Source organism: Ornithorhynchus anatinus, chromosome 12, assembly GCF_004115215.2.
Source record: "Ornithorhynchus anatinus isolate Pmale09 chromosome 12, mOrnAna1.pri.v4, whole genome shotgun sequence".
In the NCBI taxonomy this organism is placed as follows: domain Eukaryota; kingdom Metazoa; phylum Chordata; class Mammalia; order Monotremata; family Ornithorhynchidae; genus Ornithorhynchus; species Ornithorhynchus anatinus.
This window is the reverse complement of record NC_041739.1, coordinates 27567084-27589286: the sequence shown is the minus strand read 5'-3', so window position 1 is coordinate 27589286 and position 22203 is coordinate 27567084. Positions and strand designations below refer to the sequence as shown.

At 47.1% G+C, this 22203-nt stretch overlaps 1 protein-coding gene across 9 annotated transcripts in view; it reads right to left on the bottom strand.

Moving 5' to 3' along the window:
* Nucleotides 1–8765: 8765 nt before the first annotated feature.
* RNF150 (ring finger protein 150) overlaps nucleotides 8766–22203 on the bottom strand; it is a 176931-nt gene continuing 163493 nt past the window's right edge. The window contains exons 7-9 of one of the 9 annotated variants that reach the window (XR_005660604.1): nucleotides 15118–16173; nucleotides 11292–12716; nucleotides 8766–10598 (exon numbers count right to left, since the gene is read on the bottom strand). Coding sequence is in view for 1 of the 9 variants with exons in the window: in XM_039913674.1 (XP_039769608.1) it covers nucleotides 16055–16173 (119 nt within the window). In the remaining 8 variants the exon portion in view is untranslated. Of the gene's footprint in view, nucleotides 12717–14086; nucleotides 16174–22203 lie in introns of those variants that run through there. The other 8 variants (XR_005660605.1, XR_005660603.1, XR_005660608.1 and 5 more) reach the window with 8 other exon arrangements.

Genomic DNA, 22203 nt, shown 5'->3' with positions numbered 1-22203 from the left:
CCTCACTCTAGGCTTCAAGGCTCTCCATCACCTTGCCCCTTCCTACCTCTCCTCCCTTCTCTCTTTCTACCGCCCACCCCGCACGCTCCGCTCCTCTGCCGCCCATCTCCTCGCCGTCCCTCGGTCTCGCCTATCCCGCCGTCGACCCCTGGGTCACGTCCTCCCGCGGTCCTGGAACGCCCTCCCTCCTCACCTCCGCCAAACTGATTCTCTTTCCCTCTTCAAAACCTTACTTAAAAATCACCTCCTCCAAGAGGCCTTCCCAGACTGAGCTCCTCTTCCCCCTCTACTCCCTCTGCCATCCCCCCTTTACCTCTCCGCAGCTAAAGCCTCATTTTCCCCTTTTCCCTCTGCTCCTCCACCTCTCCCTTCCCATCCCCACAGCACTGTACCCGTCCGCTCAACTGTATATATTTTCGTTACCCTATTTATTTTGTTAATGAATTGTACATCGCCTTGATTCTATTTAGTTGCCATTGTTTTTACGAGATGTTCTTCCCCTTGACGCTGTTTAGTGCCATTGTTCTTGTCTGTCCGTCTCCCCCGATTAGACTGTAAGCCCGTCAAACGGCAGGGACTGTCTCTATCTGTTGCCGACTTGTTCATCCCAAGCGCTTAGTACAGTGCTCTGCACATAGTAAGCGCTCAATAAATACTATTGAATGAATGAATGAATGAAAGGGCCCATGTCTAGTGGATAGAGCATGGGCCTGGGAGTCAGAAGGAGCTGGCTGCTAATCCCGGCTCCTCCACTTGTCTGCTGGGTCATCTTGGGCAAATCACTTCACTTCTGTTACCTCATCTGTAAAATGAGGATTGAGACTGAGCCCCATTTGGGACGCGGATTGGGTCCAACCTCTTTAGCTTGTGTCTACCCTAGGGCTTAGAACAGGGCCTGGCACATGGCAAACATTTAACAAATACCATAAGAAAAAAAGGAAAAAGGGCCCATGCACTGTGCAGACAACAGTTCCCAAGAGCCCTCACTCTTTGGGTAGGCGGCTGAGCCTGTGTCAGGTAATCCCTGCCTGGGAACAAGGCCTTGATCCCATATGTTTTCTCTGCCTTCTAAGAAGACAAGTGAGGCCCAGCTGGGCCTGACCCAAGGAGCGAAGACTGTTGGTCTTTAAGTGAGCCCACCCTCATCAGGCTTGGCTCAGGCCGGGTCAGGAGTAGCAGGGAGCTACCATGCCACTTCTGGGCACTAGGTTGTCCATAACAAAGGGTCCAGCATAATAATAGTGATAATAATTATTGTATTTGTTAAATGCTTACTATGTGCCAAGCATTGTACTAAATGCTGAGGTAGGTATGAGATACTCGAGTCCCACCTGGAGCTCCCGATCTAAGTCGGAAGGAGAACAGATATCCCCATTTTGCAGATGTAGGAACTGAGGCATAGAGAATTTAAGTAACTGGCCCAAGGTCACACAGTATGTAAGTGATGGGGCAGGATTAGACATCTCAGGTCCTCTGACTCCCATGCCCACACTCTTTCCAACCCTGCTGTGGTCCATTTAGTGACCTTCACAGAGAAGATATTTACCCCATGGATCCCGAAACCCACCTTTAATGCACCGGGTTCATCCCACCCACGTCCTGCTGCACACTCAGGAGCCTTGGTACCTGTTCTCCTAAGTATCAGAGGAATAGAAGTAATCTACAGAGCGGGAACGGCTGCACTAAGCCCCTGAGAAAAAACCAAGGAAGCAGTGTCACGTTCCCTGCTTAATTGGCGCTGACACTCTAGTGCAGGAGACTGACAGAAAAATATTTACAGAAAGGGGGAGAAGCAGAGAAGCATCATGGGTTAGTGGAAAGAGCACAGGCCTAGGAGTCAGAGGACCTGGGTTCTAATTTTGGCTCCACCAATTGCCTGCTGTGTGACCTTGAGCAAGTCACTTAACTGCTCAACATCTCAGTTGCCTCATCTGTACACTGAAGATTGAATAACGTCCTCCCTCAATTAAAGAAAACATTCAGTCCACAGCCACCCACTCCTAGAACCTCCAGTGGTTTCCCCTCCACTGCATTAAACAGAAACTCCTTCCAAACTGGCTATAGCATTCGATCAGTTCTTCTCCTCCTATAATACCTTGCTGACTTCCTACTACAACACATCCCATACATTCCACTCCTCTAACACCAAGATACTCTTTGTACCTTCATCTTGTCCAGCTCATTGCCAACCTCCTTCCCATGTCCTCCCTCTGACCTAGAAGTCCCTCCCCCTTCATATAGGACAGACAACCACTCTTCCCACCTCCAAAGTCCTACTAAAATCACATTTCCTCGAAGAGTCCTTCCCCAAGTCCTCATTTTCTCTACTCTCTCTCCCTTCCGCATCACCTATACACTGGGAATCATAGTCTTTAAGCACCTGATATTCATACCACTATCAACCCCGCAGACTTACATACATATTCATAATTTAATGTTTGTCTCCCCAGCTAGTCTATAAGCTCTTTGTGGGCAAAGCACATGTCTAACATTTCTGTTGTTGTTGTACTCTTTCAAGTTCTTAGCACAGTGCTCCACACACAGTAAGCACTCAATTGTTTTTAATGGTATTTAAGTGTTTCCTATGTGTCAGTCACAGTACTAAGCATGGAGAAGACCACTGATTGGCTATTAAATAAATACCTGCTCTCCTTCCCCATTATAGCATGGCCCCCATGTAGGTCAGAAACTAGGACTATCTGATTATCTTTTAACTACCCCGGCATGTAGCACAGCTTGGCACACAGTAAGCATTTCACAAACACCACTCATTATAATAATTATTATTACTGTTTTTGTTATCTGAGCTTGGGAGAGGTGAAGAGCGTGTGCTCGTAAGTGTCTGATCTGTAAGACGAAAAAAACTGGTGAAGGGCTTCAAGCCCATTGTGAGGAGTTTTTATTTGAAGTGTCAGGAGCTGAGCAGCGCTTGGAGGGGCTGGAAGAACTGAGAGCTGAGTGTGTGGGCTGTGGTGGCTGCGTCAGCCAATTGTATTTATTGAGCGCTTACAAAGTGCAGAGCACTGTACTAAGCACGTCGGAGAGTACAATATAATAGGCACATTCCCTGCCCATAACAAGCTTGCAGTCGGGAGGTCAAGGAGCTGCGGGCTGCTTAAGGGACACATCTGTGTTCAGTAGCCTAGCAGGGAAGGCTTGACCACCCGCTGTCAAAGAAATGCCTCCATGCCAGCAAGCTTAGGCCACACTTAGGCTTTTGTGGCCATCAGGACTCGGACCTCTGCCTCATTTCCTCTGCACAGCCTCATACTGGGGGGCCTGTGAGCAGGGAAACTACTTTGGCCATTCCGTTTCTGGTTTTAATAATGTTGGTATTTGTTAAGCGCTTACTATGTGCAGAGCGCTGTTTTAAGCGCTGGGGTAGACACAGGGGAATCAGGTTGTCCCACGTGGGGCTCACAGTCTTCATCCTCGTTTTACAGATGAGGTAACTGAGGCACAGAGAAGTGAAGTGACTTGCCCACAGTCACACAGCTGACAAGTGGCAGAGCTGAGATTCGAACTCAGGACCCATGACTCCCAAGCCCGGGCTCTTTCCACTGAGCCACACTGCAGAGAGAGCAACTGAGATGGCCTCACTTTCACTTTATTTTTTGGCTTTTAGATCTTCTCCCTTTTTTTGTTTTCCAGAAATCAGGGGAGGTTTGTGGGGGCGCGGGGGGAGAAATGGTGTCTCGGACTCCTTATGCTGCAGGGGATCTTGTTTGGGTTCCAGACCGGGCAGGACGCTTGGAGCATTGTTCATCAGACTGTGTCTATCCACATGAGAAACAGTGTGGTCTAATGGAAAGAGCATGGCACCCGGAGTCCAAAGGATCTGGGTTCTAATTCTGACTCTGCCACTTGTCTGCTGCGTGACTTTGGACGAGTCACTTCTCCGTGCCTCAGTTTCCTGATCTGTAAAACGGGGATTGATACCTATTCTCCCTCCTTTTTAAGACTGCGAGCCCCATCTGGGACAGGGAGTGTATCTGACCTGATTAATAAAGCCTCAACAAATGGTACTGCCACTACTAACTGTTACTGTCCGAACCCGTGATTACAAATCCTGAAAACGAGTCCAATCCTTCTTCCAATCAATCATACTTACTGAGTGCTTTCTGTGTGCAGAGACATGTACTAAGTGCTTGGGAAAGTACAACACAACACAGGACCTGGGCTCCGAGGCCCTTACGGCCTCGTTCCTTATACCTCCGTCAGGCAGAGCTGCCAAGCCCACCCAATGGAGGCTTTCCCTGCACAAGGAATACAGGATGGAGCCCGTGGTGATGTAATCCAAGTCCCGTGCTCACACCCGTAATTAACAGCTTTGCACTCATATTTATTTATAGATGATGCTATTCCCAGAGGATCTAAGTTATATTTCTTCCTCAGTTATTTGAGAGCTTTGGCTCCCTTAAGATCTATAATATCAATGACAGCTGTGTTATGTGTATGGATTGCATAGCAACCGAGTGCAGCTGCCTGCGAGGGGGAAAACTGGCCCTGATTTCCCCCACGACCTGTGTTAAATGAGCAGCAGGGAGCAGACAGGGATGGGAGTTTGGGGGGGGGGAGGCGGGAGAAGGGGGAGGAGCAGAAACTCAGGGGAGCAACCATGATTAGACCCACCCAGTTTGGATAAGAGAGTGGAGAGAGTCCGGGGTTGATTACTGGGAGAACAGCTCCTTCCGTTCCCCATGGGGGACGGGGACTGGGGTCCTAAAAAAGTCCAGTCCACCCATCGGGTTCCAGGAACACTGTCTCCCCAGACCTCTCTGGAGTCTTCTGCTGCCAACTATCAGTGCCTGCTGAAACCGTGCTTGGTTATCCATATTCCCTGAGAGCCACTAGGAGCCACTCCTTTATTTTATGGTATTTGTTGATTGCTTACTAGGTGTCAAGCACTGTTCTAAGTGCTGGAGTAGATACAAGTTAATCAGGTTGGACGCAGTCCCTACCCCACCTGGGGCTCACAGTCTAAGTAGGAGGGAGAACTGGCACTGAATCCCCATTTTATGGTTGAGGAAACTGAGGTACGCAGAAGTCAAGTGATTTGCCCGAGGTCATACAGCAGACAAGTGGCAGGGCCAGGAATAGAACCCAGGACCCCTGACTTTCAGGCCTGTGCTCTTTCCACCACACCACGCTGCACGGAGCGGGGGCAAAGGGAAATGGGGTAGAGGTGTCTTTAAAAACAAAAAATCAGCCCAGCCAATGCCAAATGATGAGGAATTCCCCCCTCCCTTCAGGGGTTCTCCGATCCCTCCTTTCCCTTTGTCCAGTTTGAATAATGTCTATCTCTATTCCAAAAGCAAACATCTGGGAGGATAATTCGGGGCATGAGAAGCAATGAGGTCTAGTGGAAAATCATGGGCATGGGAATCAGATTTTAAATTTAATACGGCCAATGGCCTGCTCTGTGACTTAATGGAAAAATCCTTGATTTCTCTAGGTCTCAGTTTTTCATTTGTAAAACTGGGATTCAATCCCTGTTCTCCCTCCCACTTAGTCGGTAAAGCTCATGTGCAACAGGGATTGTGTTCGATCTGATCAGATTGTATCTAGCCCAGCGCATAGTACAGAGCTTGGCGCACAGTAAGTGCTTAACTAATGACACAATTATTACTATTATTAATCATTAATAATAATCAATTCATGGTATTTACTGAATGTTTTCCTTGTGCAGAACATCCAGCCTGCACACTTTGCTCTTCCTCTGCCAAACTACTCTCTGTACCTCCATTTCATCTATTTTACTGCAGACTTCTCACCTTCATCCTACTTCTGGTCCGGAACTCCCTTCCGCTTCCTGACAGCCCATCACACTTCCCATCTTCAAAGTCCTATAGAATCACATTGCCTCCAAGAGGCCTTCCCTGCCTAACCCCTCATTTTCCCTACTTGCCTTCCATTCTGCATCACCTATGCACTTGGGGTCTGAAACTTTGATACTCACCTCACTCCCAACCCCACAGCACTTACGTACATATTCCTATACTCTACCAATTCCCCCTGCTCGGTAATGTCTTTCTCCACCATGGACTGTAAGCTCCTTGTGGTCAGAGATCACGTCTACCAACTCTACTGTACAGTACTCTTGCAAGCACTCAGTACAGTGCGCTAAATACTCAAAAAATACCAGTGATTGACTGTATTAAACGCTTGAGAGAGTGCAAAACACAGTTCCCCGAAGTAAGTACATCTTTATGGACAGCGATCCTGCTGCTTGTAAAAGAATACTTTCAACTGGGGAAATGTGAGTGAAGAAGGTCTCCTGGAGATCAATCAATCCGTCATATTTAATGAGTACTCACTGTGTAGTGCACTGTACTAAGCACTTGGGAGAATATAACAGAACAATATAACAGGCACATACCCTGCCCACAGTGAGCTTCCAGTCTAGAGGATGAGCTTACAGTTATTTCTTGGTCCTCTGTACTTTTGCTAGAGGCAGATTTCTCATGCACCCCAATTCATTGGGTAGACATAATTCCTTCCAGCGCTCTAAGTATTGTTTTCCAACAACTGAGAGAATGATTTTTCTTTCCCAGGTCCTAAAACCAACCTGTCAGATTCAGTGACCTATTATTTAAAAATAGCCCTTATCAGGAGTAACAATTGATCTGTCTGCCCCCATCGGCTTTACCACTGGCTGGCATCCTTAGGAGCTCATTGCCTCGCTGTGGGCAGGGACTGTGTCAGTTTATTGTTTTACTGTACTCCCCCAAACACTTAGTACAGTGCTCTGCACACAGTCATGTCTTATGCTGTCGAGTTGTCTTCGACCCATAGCGACACCACGGACACATTTCTCCCAGAATGCCCCACCTCCATTTGCTATTGTTCTGGTAGTGTAGCCATGGAGTTTTCTTGGTAAAAGTACAGAAGTGGTTTACCACTCCCTCCTTCCGTGCAGAAAATTTGAGTCTCCGCCCTTGACTCTCTCCCATGCCGCTGCTCCCCAGCACAGGGGAGTTTTGACCTGTAGCCGATTGCCTTCCACTAGCTAGCCACTGGCCAAGCTTGGAATGGAATGGTATGTCACTGTTCGACTCTCCCTCCTGTAGTCAAGACTGGTAGAGTACTGGAAACTCACCAGGTGCGACCCTGAGAGGGGGCTGCACACAGTAAGCACTCAATAAATGAGTGAATGAATGAGTGAATGAATGAATGGTAGGAACAGGCTCAATCCTCTCTGGCCCTAAAGAAACCCTCCGGGATAACTGGGGGAAACACTCTGGAGGGCACAACCAGCCTCTGACACTGCTAACGGCACCCACTGCAGCACTCCACTCACGATTCTCTAGTAGTCTGAAAGAACCGGGGACTGAGAGGAGGTGGGTGGATGGAGTCTCCCATCAAGACGGCAATCACTCGCAAAGGACGTGATTAGAGTGGTGGTGGTTTGCGAAGCATCACTCGCACTCTTTCATACTGCCAATCACAGTTCTGCTGGGACAGAGGTTAAACGAAAGAGTCGGTGCGTCTCCCAAGGCATGTCGCTTAACTCTGCTGGGCCAAGTTGAGGCCCTGAGGGAATTTGGCTCAGGGAACCTTTTCCTTCTCTGCTCACCTGGCATCAGATGCGGCTCACCAGAATCAAATTGGTGAGTGGCTATTCGGGTCACTGTCCGGAAGTCCCAGGCCCAAGGCTGACCCATCGTTCCTGTTGGGAGAGACAGTATCACCAAGTCCAATCGAAAGCAAGTTATTAAGACTGAGAAGACTTGGAAGTATTTGACGCGGATTCGGTTTCACCGCCCTGGGTGCTCAGTTTCCAACATGCCAATGGCAACCAGCAATGAAGTGGCTTTGGGGAGAGGCTGGAGCAATCTGTCTAGTGAAGGCGCCCAGGTCACAGCCAGCTGCAAGCCCTTGGCTTCCATGGGGGATGTGGTGTGCGCTGAGGAGGGGTACATGATCTCCTGCCTGTCAGTTCACTCTACTCCTCGACTTAGAGACCAGGGGGAGGAAAGGGACACACTTTCCCCATGGGGTTCTGAATATTTCCCTTTCATTCCCTCCGGGGCCACCACAATATTTTGGAGCATTTTGATGTCTGCACCTTTTTCAAATGAAGCCATCAGTGACATACAGTTTGAGTTCAATCATCATCCAGTGATTATTCATTCATGCAGAGCACTGAACTAAGTGTTCAAACATGAAAACCAGTAGATGGAAGTTGTCATTTTCCATAGGACGGCAATCATTTTGGTGGGCGTCTCCACTACGGTGATCAGATCAGACATATTGAAGGCTGTTTGAGCAGCTGCCTCAACTCGTTGTCTCTTTATAGCCACCAATGACCTAATCTGGCTTTTGTCATTTTTTAATTCACAGTTAACCCTGTCCCCAGGACGCAGATGCCCACCCTTATAGGGCCCTGCTTGGTCTGGTGAGATGGAGATGATGAAGATGAGCTCTGAGGTCAAAGGAAGAGAACCTTTTCCCAAAAAGGAGTGAAAAAGAAGAAAAGTCTGCCCACACCCCCTTGGCCAACTGTGGTTAGGACAACATAGTTTCACCTCTCCGCCGGGACCAGACCGTACCAGGGACTGGTTTGACATTGGTTGTTTTTCTGAGCAACTCAATGCACTTTCTGGTCACCTCCTGACCCAGATGCCCAGGCAGAGGGAAGTGGGGAGACTTGGGCAGAGCTTGTGTAGGGTACCAATGCCTCTGCGAACACTTCTAGGATTTTCTGGAGAGGAAAGTTACAAAAAAAAAAGTTAAGAAATTTAGATGACAACAAAGGAATCACATTCCATTTTTATAAAAACAACCTTGCAATAAAATTTATTGGAATTCACAATCCTTTAACTTCTATAGTTGTGATTTACCAGTACATGACACAGTTACACATATTTACATTATAATCTTCTAGATAACAAAAATAGCCATGTTGTACTACTGAATAATGTTTCCAAATATCCTTAACATTTCATCACTACCTCCAATTGAGACACACTGTTTATGCTTTTTAAGCACACACAGCATATAATAAAGCAAAATAAAAAGTTTGTGCCTTTTGACATCAGGCAAATCCCTTTAAAGACAATAGTTTTCTGACTCCCATGTTTTTCAAGAGAGATATAAAGTGCATTGGAAGAGGAGGGGGGCAGGAGAAAGGAGAGATGACTATAGAAAATAAAGTAACCACACAGAACAAATGGACGGTTGAAATACATCTGCAATTTGGTTCAGAAAACAATGGCTGGATTTTTAAAAAAATGGCTCGGAATACAAACCACTACTACATCTTTTAGGCAGACAATTATAGCGAGCAAAAGTCAAAATTAAAAACTGCCTAAGCAAATGCCACCAGTTGTTTCTGTGATTTTAGCCATGTATTTAATAAATCAAGATAAGATTACTTTGATCCTCTGTTTGGAGCCAAACAGTAATTTACACTATAGAAACATCAACTATACGGTCTACAGGTAAGGATGGAGAGGCCTTTAATGGAACCTAATTCAAAAATACACCATCATAAGTTTCACCACAAAAACATACGGTTTGTATTTAGGAAGAAAAAAAGAACAATGGGGATTTTTGTTATATTTCAGGGAAGGTACTGAAGACAGGTTAAAAATCTCAGGCCCCATATATTACTAGTCTGGCATTGTAAAATACTTTGCTTACTGGACAGGAATTCAGTAGGGTATGTGATTCACTTGGAAATTCAACATATATAATGATGTATATAAAGATTTTTCTCACTTATTCAATCAATGACATTTATTAAGTGCTTAGCATGTGCAGAGCACTGTACTAAGCACCCAGGAGAGTACGATTTGATAGGGTTGATATCCCTGCACTCAGGAAACAAAAATTCAAAAACCTGACACTGGCTGGTAATGATCTGCAAAACCCTTATTACCGGGCCCAATTCGGCCAATTTGGGGAGCCAGAGAGACTTCTTTGTCAACGGTCACCTTTGCCCCATGGAGGCCTCACTCTTGGGATAACATCCACTTGAAAGAAGAAAACGCCTACTTCCTCAAAATCAATGGAATGTATCTTTTGACAAGTACAAAATTATCATAAGTTTCACTAAATACAAGAACCATCCCACTATTATAAAAATAACAGTCCTCTCCACCCCCTATACATTTCTTTCTAATTATAAAACAGAACAGCCATTTCCGATGACTGATGTGGAAGCTGGAAGTAAAGGTGGGCTATATACAAAACCATCTGGGCATTTCACCTCTGAGGTTGCTTTCGCCTTCACCGGAAAGAAGCATGTTTATCGATCCTCTTTCTTCGATTCCATGAGACTTAAGAATGACCGGGTAACAAATTACAAAAGAATCAAACGCTTTGTCACTTCAGTCGACCGACCACCTCACCCAGACACGTTTTCCGTGAAAACCAAGGAAACGCTCCTGAGCTTTTTGCCAAAGGGTTTCGGCTGACGAGCCAGAGGTCACCCAGGATGCTTCCCTTCACACTTTTCTGCGTCCTTCACATTCTTTCTTCGCTTTCAAAATCTGGATCAGGCTCTCGGTTGCCAGGGAAATGGGACACCCGGAGATGAGTCGTCAGCCTCTGCCAGAAGGCACAGACAGCTCCGGCAGAGGGCATCCTGCTCCCTTACAAAAACGGATATTCACCAATAGCACCATCTGGTATGTCGGCAAATTCCAGCCTGAAAAGTCCATCTGCTAGCCTTCCTTTCACTTCACAGATATTAATTAGTACTGGCAACAGTTTGGTTAAAAGAAACTGGATAGAATGCTCTTGAACGAACACTGAAGTGGAACTGTTTAGCTATCTGATACACATGAAAACTCTTTGGCTATATTAAATCGACATACTCTACTTTCCAACTCCTGCTATCAGACTGGCCATTCTCTTGTCTGATGAAAAGATGAGGTGGCTTGAAAATCATGAGGAACAAGGGACCGCATTCTGAACTTGAAAGGAGAAGTGGGGGCAAGGCTTCTTTTTATGCTGAAGGATTTGACAAAGTAAATAGGGACCCTGTTGTCATCAGTCCGATGCCCATCTTTACTTTTAGTTTCTTTGAAGGAAAGCCCCTGAATAAATGGAAGAGAACTGTCACCCACTTGCGTGACTATCTATCATGAGTCTTTGGTTTGATTCGAACCAGTGATTACTTGCTTGTCATCTTTCCTCCTCTCTTCTTCGCTAACCCCTCCCGGTCAGACCTAAACATAAGTCAAACTGGAGAGGCTAATACTTGCCCAGGTTGAGCTGGGGTCCCCGTGACTTCCTGACCAGACAGTTGGCTCACCATCCCCCTCCCACCCACAGATACTTACAGGGGCCCTCCAGGATACTGGGAGCTACATGACGACCTCCAGATCAGAACGGCTTTCGTTACTGGTTGCCTTGAAGGAGTGAGGTGCCTGCCTGCATGCAAAATAGGAAATGTTTGGAAGGAAATCAAGAAATCGCAGCTAAACAACTGACTGCTGAAATTTCACGGTTGGATGGAAAATGCTATTAAACAGCTTCTGCTGGGAAATTAAGAGGTGAAACCTGAACAGTTAGGGTCAGGTCAGGAGATCTGGAAACCATTCTCCTAGGGGTAGGATCGATCAGTGGATTCCATGAATGACAGAGGGGCAAGAGTCTGGCTTTTGGTCTTGGAACACTTAAAAAATTCCTATCTGTGTCCCCCAGGACCTGGGCTTGTGAGACGGGCAGGCAGGCACTGACGAGGAAATGCTTAACTCAATACTTGCTTGTTCCCCGCTTCCTCAGCTTTGCTCGGCCCTCAGATTTCCAAGACGGGGATCCCATGCCCAATACTGACAGAAAAGGATGGAATGAGTTTTCTACCTGGCTCCTCCAGAGAGTACTAAACAACAGAGCCCGAGTCTGGCCTCTGTGCCCCCATACCTCCCCGTGCATAGTACCAGAAACTGCTTAACTCCTGTCCTCTTTCTTTATTATCTACCTCTATTAAACTGGCTTGGTGCCACCAGTCAAGCCAGCTACAGACTGTTTCTGCAGTCTCAGCACCACAAAAGACTTGCCATCAAGGGCTGGTGTAGCACCTCCCTGAACGGACCTGTTTCCAGTGAGGTGGTGAGAATCAAAGAAGCGGGGCTAAGGGCAGGAATCAATGGGAACCCACTGCCGGTCTTCTACCGGTCTCTTTCTGATTCTGGCACAGAAGCTGGAGGGACAGTTTTTGGCAGTAAAATAGAGAGGCGGAGACGATGGAGCAAGGCTACATTTGCCACTGAGGTGAAGTCCGAAAATCAGGATACTGCCATGGGTGAACAAAATGCACCAGATACTATGAAAAAGGAGGGCCAACTCCACAGGTCAACTCTTGTGATGGCCACAGGGCAAGCAACCATTTTAAGTCACCAGAAACTACGTTGAAGTGACAGAGAACTCTGGATAGGGTTTCCCCTGAAGGAAATACTGTATGGAATCAACTTTCTTGGTATCAGACATTTCACTTGGGATGCACCTCTCTATTGAAACATATCTATCTCCCTGTTGATCTTCTGCCTCATCCAGACTAACGCTGCTTCCCTCCCAGGTGGAGGAAATGGAGGTTCTACCGGGAGTCGTGCCTTGTTTGTACAGCCGGATCCTCCAAGCTGTTGTAGCCATCGAGCCGATGATGCTGTCCAGAGAGGAGCCTCTGATGGGTAGCGCAAAGGAGGGGGTGCTCAGCTGATGCTTCCCTTCTCAGGGTGCCCCGAGGAGAGATCCGGCACTGACTTCTGGAAGAGCCATAGACGGGGGTCAAACTGAAGCTTGCAGCTAAATTCACTGGACAGCGTCTAGGGAAGTCGGGCTTCTGCAGTTCCTGGGTCACCTTCATCTCTTGCCTGTGATGTGTGTGTTAAGACCTTCCTCATCTCTGGGCTTCTGAGCCCTGCACTCAGTAACAACATAATGGTTCAATCCAATCCCAACCTAATCCCACCACGCCAGCGGGTCAAGAACCGCGGGACCTGTTTCAGGCCTCCCGTAACCAGAAAGACAAAGGGAGCCAGACCAGGAATCCGAGCTGATTTTTGTTCTCCCCACCCTCTTGAGTCGGAACCTACCTATTCAAAATAGGGAAGTGAGGAATGCAGTTTCAGCTTCACACCCAAGGACTGGTTCAATGGCTTTACAGGGAGCAATCGTTGGTTATAGCAATAATCATGAATAATTGCCACGGATAGAGTACCTTTTGGCCAGAGATCCCCAGTGCTTAGTCTCCAGCTCTGACCTCCAGGTGGCTGGCTGGGGATCGGGGCTGGGGGGAGCAGAAGCCCCCTACTATTCCCCAAAGTGTGGCAACACCCACAAGGGCTGTCAATCAAGATTTCACTGAAGCAGGAAGGGCCAGGTAGGGATAAAGCCCATTTGCCCTGGGTAGAAATGGTGTTAATGGTCTTCCTCGGGCAAGCAAAGAACCCAAGATCATTAGCTGGGTTCTAATCCTAGCTCTACCACTTGCTGGCTGGGTGACCTTGGCCACGTCACTTAACTTGTCTGTGCCTTAGCTTCCTTAGTAAAATGGGGACTCTGTAATCTGATTATCTTGTACCTAGTACAGTGCTTGGCACATAATAAATGCTTACCAAATACCACAGTTATTATTACGATTATTACGACTGTGCCGACGGAGCGAACGTGCTGATGACCACCGTTCTGGGTTGAGGCTGGTTGGCCTCTTTGGCTGCCCACTGGCCCCCAGTCTCAGAGCAGGGTTGACTGTTCAGAGTCCCACTTGATTCCTCATGGGGAATTTCATTTACTCTATCTTTTTCAATGGTGTTAAAAAAGCCCTGATCCTCCAGAACACCCGAGAAAGAAAAAGGGACTGGACACTCAACAGGTTTTCCTCAATCAGCCAACAAGATGTTTGCAGGGTGCTTGCCCTTGTGTTGTCAGTCCCTTCAGCAGGATGTCCCCTCAGCATCCACCGGACACCATTTGCTGCCATTGCCATCACCATTATTGACCGCTTCTAGCGAGTGCACACAGTGTGCAGACAGCAGGCTTCCAGGTGCCTGGGAACCACCGTGAAGGGGGTAGGTTTAGGAATGGGGTGTCCCCAGTGTCCTGCTCAGGCCTCAGATCAATCAATCAATCAATCAACCAACCAGAAGTATTTATTGAGCACTTACTATGATCGCTGACTCTGTCTGGGCAAAAGTCTCCCTCTGATGCCCGAATCGGCCTCGTTCAAGAGTTTCATTCATTCATTCATTAGAAGCGAAAGTTCACATCCTAGGACAGTGAGTTTCTCCTAGGTCCAGTGAACATTCTCCTTCCTGCAGCTCTAGGGCCGACCAAGAGGGAGTCCACTGCACTGATAAAGACACTTGAGCACCGCGCGATCTCTTGTGCCTTTGAGTTTATGGTTCGGCAAACACTACCTTCTCATGGCAAAACTAAGTGGGGCTTCTTGAGACAGAACCGCAGGGTAAAGCTCTCACAAGAACATTATAAGGACTGAAAACACCAGAAAACACTTTCCCTTCCTTTAATCCACGTTGTAGTGTGGTTCAACTGGCCTCGTGCAGGCAGGCAGAAATGAGATTTAAGTACGTCTGATTGTCTAGAGAAACCATTCACTACTTTGCCAATGCAAAAGTTGTCTCTGTGTTTGGAGAGTTTGAATGTAATATAAAATTGCACACTGAAAAAATAGCACATCTCTTTCATTGTTTAGAATTAAAAAAGGATAAAAACATAACCACAGTTTAAAAACCCCAGTAAGTTTCAGCATTCAGTCGATGTCCCTTTTGCCCTTCTTGGTTTCTCCCGCTTTCTCTCTTCTCTCGATTGGAATAAAACTTGGTCCCCACACCTATCTTTTTGGGATCAAATGAATTGTAGATACCACCCCCTCCCCTGATGAAAAATTACATTCAGAGAGATATGGAAAGCAATTCATGGAAGATTCACCTGTATCTTTCTGTACGGTGACAGGGGCAACCCTCAAAGTGGGAATTACGGTGCAAACAGGCCTTGCCGCTACTAGCTGCACCATATGACCAGGCTCAGAGGTATTTAGCTTCTGAAATGGGCTCTCACCTCCCTCTAAAAAGTCGACCCAGGATGGGTCCGACAACTGTGGAAACCAACAGGCAACACCGCTTGTTTTACGGAGGAACAAAGTACCTGGTTCTAAACGTGGATCGGGTTTCCCAGCTACGAGCCCAAAGCTTTGGGGAGGTGGCTCATGGCTGGAAAAAAAACAGCGGAGATCAGCAAGAAGTAGAGGAAGTGAAAAGTCTCTCCTGCCCTCCCTCCACCCCCCAAAATCCCTTCGCCTTTCATGTGGGGTGGGCATTTAATGGCAAGTGGATGCTGGGATAAAGCAGCTTACAGTGAGGGACCAGCCTCAATGCATCCGAAGCGTCACGGTGGTGGAGTCGGGGGCCTCGGGCAGATGGGCTTTCCGGGACCCTCGTAAAAGGCTTTAGAATCTGAACGAGCGCTGACCAGATTATTACCAGGTGCTGAGGCACCGGCTCGTCTCAAAGCCATGCGTGCATCATGCTGAAATGCCACAGCCATAAATCTTGGCGACGGATCATTAAACTGATCGGAGCAGACTGAATGCTGGGAAAATGCTAGGGTCACAAAGGAAAAAAAATGGTGTGGATGTGAAGTTTACTATAAATATTCTTCTTGAAAATGAAACGAAAGCATGGACAAAACCCAACCAACGAATTCCATCCCTTCCCCTTCCTCCCCCTTCCATAAAGGGGAAAACCAAAGTAGAAATCCCGAGAGCTGTCTTTTCAGTCACTGATTTAGGAACCCACTCGATAAGGTATCTGGCTGTTCCTAAACCCGTGGTGGCGGGGGGTCAGGAGAGGGGGAAGGAAAAATCAGCTCCGGGTTCCAAGCTGCCACAATGGTGGACAGAAATAGTTGGTGAAACTACTTCCAGGCCGACACAACTTTTTCTATTGCTTTCAGTCCCATCCCAGACGGAGTGCGCCAAGCTCCCAGGGTGTTCTGCTGGGGCCGTGACCGACCCAAACCCCAGGCTCTGCCCAGGCCTCCCCCCGCAAGCCCGACCATCCTCCCCTAGTCTTAGCTCCGCATTTCATGATTTCACTTCTTCGCAGTCTTGGTCAGTGGAAAGCTCTACATCAGAGAGTCCGACTTCCATGGCCATAATCAATGAGATGTCTGAATCGCTGCTGACGGCTGGCTCCTGGTCACCTGGGAGAAGAGGAAGAAGAAAGGAGACGATGGTAAAGGCTACGCTGATATCGTTGTGAGCAGGGAACATGTCTACCCACTCTTTTATTGTATTCTCCCAAGGGCTCTCTACCGTGTTCTGCACATGGAAAGTGCTCAATAAATACCACTGACTAATTGTTTGATTGACTGACTGAACCAGACTCTTGGGACTTTAGGTTGGTGCAATACCTCAAGAGGCTTATCAAAGGCCAGGGACAGGGAAGCATCCTAACCTGATGAAAAGCCAAACGGATCAAGTTCCTCTTTAGGCCAACTTAACTCACTGGGATAGGAACGGAGGAATATCGTGCTGAAGGTTCCTGACGGACTGACCTTTAAGTAGATGGGAACGGATCTTTCTAGACTTTGGCTCTTTAGGCCCTTGATTATTCGCTGTCATTTTATTTCATTCAGACAACTGTTTTGCAAAAGAATTGGAATGAGATTAGAACTAATAGTGACCAGCACCTTTCTCCTAATCTTTCCTAACGTGAGCCCCCTGCCACATCAGGAGGCATTATCAGCCCATGTTTCAAATGGGGGAAACTGCGGTTATTCATTTTAATCACTTTCTCCTCGAGCCATCCTTTGATACCGGTTATTCACTCTCGTCCCGCTTATGGGACAGACCTGGGACTTGTCCTCAGTCGTGTAGCCAGCAGATGGAGGAGTTGAGATTCCAGGCTGTGGTTCACTCCATCTGCCTGGTCTCACTGAATCACTCAGGGATAAGTCACTTATTGAATGAAGGTCACATAGTAACTCCACGGCTCAGCAGCTAAGTCACTGTGCTGGGTCCCAAGCCTGTCTGTGGGGCCCCAGCTTGACCCACACCAGGCTTGTTCAAGCTAGCACCTCCCTGTTCCTAAAGAGATTGATTACCTCAGGATTCAGAACATGATCACTATACTCTACACATCTGAACAAGGAGTAGAATCCCAAAATGACATAGGGAGGTTATGGATTCGACCGTCCATGGTCTACCTAGCCAGTGGGTCCGACACCTGACTATTGCCTAGAGTCTGCCTTCGGGGTCAAAAAAATTTTGCTCCTGACTTGAAATTATCCCAAGCTGGAGTTTAAGACAATATCTGAAAGAGAAAATGAGGTTATTCCAAGTTCAAAGAGTTATCCTCCCCTGTCCTTCTGATTCATTTTCTGATAGGGAGAAAGAATTACAGGCCTGAAGAGAGTTAGTCACTAGCTCCCCTTTCCCCTTCTCCTAGGTGACTGAGGATGTGTTTCTCATCAAGACTGAGATTAGCCCTCAACTGCCTGTGCGGAGGAGGAGATTGCCATCCAGATGTGAGATTAATAAAAAGAATATTTTTACCATACAACGTTTTCATCAGGGGACTTAGAAATGATATTCCCATGTCCACATGTACACCCCTCCCCACCCCCCGTAAACTCGCTTCAGCTACAAAACATGAAAGGTCTGTCTCTCATGACTGCTCTGAAGGAGGTAGGCGGATTTATTCCATCGGTAAGGATTGCACACTGGAGAGACTGTGTTTGATCTCATCTCCTGCAGTTCGGCATCCCTCTCAATATCTTCCCTGCCCACTTCCAGCCCCTAACCATGGCATACTAAAGTGACCCTTGTACCAAGAGAAAGACAAATGGAATCTAACCCCAGTTCCGCCACTTGCCTGCTGTGTGACCTTGGGCAAGTTACTTTACTTCTCTAAGCCTCAGTTTCTTCACCTGTAAAATGGGGACTAAGACTGTGAACCCCATGTAGGACATGGACAGTGTCCAGCTTGATTACCTTCTATCTACCCCAGCACTTAGTATAGCACCTGACACGTAGTAAGTGCTTAACAAATGCCATAAAAAAAAATTTGAGTTGGAAGACTAGGAACACAGAGGGTGAGAGTGAGGGGAGTGCTTTTTTAAATTTTCTATGAGAACGTTTATAAAGCAGAAAGTGCCTGAAAGATCTAGCTAATTTGAGTACTTTCTGCTCCTAATCTAAGATACAGTTTGCACGCTGGGCTCTGTGGCCACGACCATTCCCTTTTGTTGTTTTACAGAGAGCCATTCCAACCTCGATGATCTGTGAAAGGGAATGAATGCGTGACTTGGAATGAAAATGGGGGGGGGGGAAGGGGTGGTAGACATATGGGAGGCAGAACTAGTGTTGTTATTTTAGAAATTCAAAATGTTCTGCACAGCTCAGCAAAACACTGGCTGCAAATTCCTAAAATTCAGTCTTTGAAACTTCTCCTTTGACATTGAGTTTTATGAAGAAAACTGTAAATTCCTGTGCTATATGGTCCTTTTGGTATTTAACATACTCCACCAGTAAATCATTTTAAATTACGGTACTTCCTATTAAAATGATCTGAAGACTTGGATGATAATTTTTTTTTAATTCGCTTCCATTTTAATTAAATTTGCTTTCTACTGGCTCATGCCTTAAAAAGAATTTAAAGACTGTCCTTAAATAGCTATTCTATTGTGAGAGCCCATTAACAGAAGCAAAACTCCTACTCCTGAGACATTTATAAAGCTCAAGCTTCACCTCAGGACAGGTGAAATAGTTAACAACAATCCCTGAGTCCTGAGGACTGCCCTTTTTGACCCAAAATTTCCAGTACAATTACAGTGAAAACCAGGCAATCCTCACAGAACTTGGGTCAGGAAACTTCGATTCTGATGTGGCTGTTGGCGCCTGCAAATTATCTGGATAACTCAGGCCCCCAAACTGCTCTTTGACCTCTATTACCCACCATTTCTGGTTTTTTTTTGGCCTGAAACGGGGTAGTAGAAACCAAAAGTAAGTCTCATCTATGCAGAAAATTTGTGTCAAGATCCTTGCTATATCACCTAACATGGAAAACAGTCAGTGATGTCAGAGGAAATCACTATATAGGGGAATTCAACAAATAGAGCTCTCCACCTAGGACAAAAGAACACAGCGGGGTTTCCAACTCAGAAAGGGAGTGAGAAGAGTGAATGAAACTTATCAGTCCAAGACTACTTTCCTTTTCTTTTTAAGAGAGGCCTCCTGAGGAGAAGGACAGGCCTCCTGAGAGGAAGAGCTCTATCTATTTCCTGCAGGGATCAGCTGATGCTGGGATATGATGCAGCGTGCCTCAGTGGAAAGAGCACGGGCTTTGGAGTCAGAGGTCATGAGTTCGAATCCCAGCTCTGCCACTTGTCAGCTGTGTGACTGTGGGCAAGTCACTTCACTTCTCTGTGCCTCAGTTACCTCATCTGTAAAATGGGGATGAAGACTGTGAGCCCCACGTGGGACAACCTGATTCCCCTGTGTCTACCCCAGCGCTTAGAACAGTGCTCGGCACATAGTGAGCGCTTAACAAATACCAACATTATTATTATTATATGATAGGAGAAGACAGTGTGGCCTAGTAGATAGAGCAAGGGCCTGGGAGTCAGAAGGTCATGGGTTCTTATGCCAGCTCCGCCACTTGTCTGCCATCAAGCCTTGGGCAAGTCACTTCACTGTGCCTCAGTTACTTCATCTGTAAAAGGGGGATTGAGACTGTGAGCCCCATGTGGGACAGGTACTGTGTCCAACCCAATTGGCTTGAATCCACCCCAGTGATTAGAACAGTGCCCGGCACAAAGGAAGCACGTAATAAATACCATCATTATCATTATTATGAGTCAAGTGACGGCCGAGCACCGGGGACAGGGAGACAGGAACTGGTTTAAAAGTGAGCCTCCATGATTAGCGCCATGAGAAGCAGCATAGTGTAGTGGATAGAGCACGGGCTTGGGAGTCAGAAGATCATGGGTTCTAATCCCGGCTCCACCACTTGTCTCCTGTGTTAACTTGGGCAAGTCACTTCACTTCCCTGTGCCTCAGTAAACTCATCTGTAAAATGGGGACTGAGACTGTAAGCCCCATGGCGAACAGGGGCTGTGTTTAACTTAATTTGCTTGTATCCACCACAGCACTTAGCACAGAGCCTGGCACATAGTAAGCGCCTAACTAATGCCATGAGAATTATGATTGAAGCTCTCTAGTTTCTGTCCCTTGCAGGGTGGGGAGGCCTGGAAGCCGGCATCGAAGAGAAGGGTGGGTAACCTTCCCCAAGGGGCATTCATCCATTGCCCTTCTTGCCCTCCTGAGTGGGCCCTCAAACTGAGGACAAGCCTGGACAGAAAGTGGGATCTCAGGGAGCAAAATCTGGTCAATATCCCACCCAATATTAGGGGCCATCATTCCAACCTTAACACTCACCCAACCACTAATGTTGCTTCCCCAAAGGAAATCTGAATTCCTTCAATGAACTTTTTTTTTTGGTGTTAAGTGCTTATTATGTGCCAGGCACTGTACTAAGTGCTATGATAGATACAATTTAATCAGGTTGGACAGAGCCCATGTCCCACATGGGGCTCACAATATTAATCCCCATTTTGTGGATAACAGACACAGAAAGTCAAGTGACTTGCCCAAGGTCACGCACCAGACTTGTGGAAGGGCTGGGATTAAAACCCAGGTCCTTCTGACTCCCTAGTCCTTGGTCTATCCATCAGGGTTTGAAGAGGAGTGATGTCCTGAGGCTATGGTGGCTAACAACTCCAAGGTCAATGAAAGGGATATGGGTCCCTCAGCAAGTCAGGAGGGAGACCTGAGCTCACCACGGTCAAACTGCTGACCTTCTCTGGGTGCTCATCGGGCCCACTCAGGATACCAGCAAATGCCCTTTCAAAACCAGCTTTCAGAAGGATGAAGAAGGATTTTTCATCAAATAACACACCATAGTGATGCCAACCCATTCACCATTCAGAGGCCAGAGATCAACCCCTAGCTCTGAGAGGGCAATTTTTCACTCCATGAGGCACACCGGTCGTTCTGAATGGAGCTCTGGAATTTGGGATCCGCTGGGCTAGTGAACGGTCCCATCCCATTTCTGGAAACCTACCATGCGAAAAGTTTCATCAGTCTCAATACAATTATTCTCCCTGCTTTATGGCACGGAGGCGAGTTCCACCTTCCTGCTCATCTTCCCCCCCACCCCGTGACCTCTACACCTTCATGTGCCCTCTTTCCTTGTGGCCTCTACATGACCCACCTTCAAATCCCAACCTTCCTGCTCTCTGGCCCACCCTGACATACTTACCTCTATTCCAACTAGAGTCACATATGGAGGGAAAATCATTTGATGATGCACCTACCCCAATACCCTCAATTTCTAGTTTCTAGCAATTTTTATTCTGAGAGTCTTGAGCCACTTTACTAATGGGAGTCTCCGTGATCTGGGAGCGGCACGTCTTCTGTTTCTCCAAAATGTCTGGGTCCAGCCTGGGAAAATCTGTTCCACCATTTGCTGGGGCTGTGGGCTGTTTCTGTCAAAGATGCACCACGTTTCTCTGTGAAGAAACTGAATCTGCCACACTGAGAAACTTCCCCTGGCTACTCTCCATCTAGACTCGTATTGAATTTTTCTCTGAGTGGCTCTTGGCAGGAATGACAAACTCTCTGGGGGCTTCTGGTCTTCCTGCCTTTCTGTTCCAAAGTTCCAGTGGGCTGCCTTCCACCGTGTCCCCAATTTTCTATAATTGGCTCTAGTCTCTTCACACTTTTCCTATGTATATTCACGGGTCAAAATTCCATTTATGTCTGGCTTGCCACATGTGACACCCTCACCTCTATGCCTTGTGAAAGGGTGCACCCCACTATCATACCTTCACCCTGACTGTTATGGGAGAGAAAGAGACACTGAGCCAGAAAAAGCCAAGTACTTGGACTGAAGCACACTGTCTGGTTTAAAGATCAGGAGTCACGGGTCGGCTAAAGAGGAAAATAAACCGGGAGACTGCACAAGGGGAAGGGCCCAGAGACAGGAGGCTGGATGCTCATACTGGGTTTGTCACATATAGCTCGTTGTTGGCAGGGAACGTGTCTGCTAATTCTGCTGTATTGTACTCTCTCCAGTGCTCAATGTGGTGCACATGGGAAGGACTCAATAAGACTATTGATTGATTACTCTGCACAAAGTAAGAGTTCAATAAATACCATTGATTGGTTGA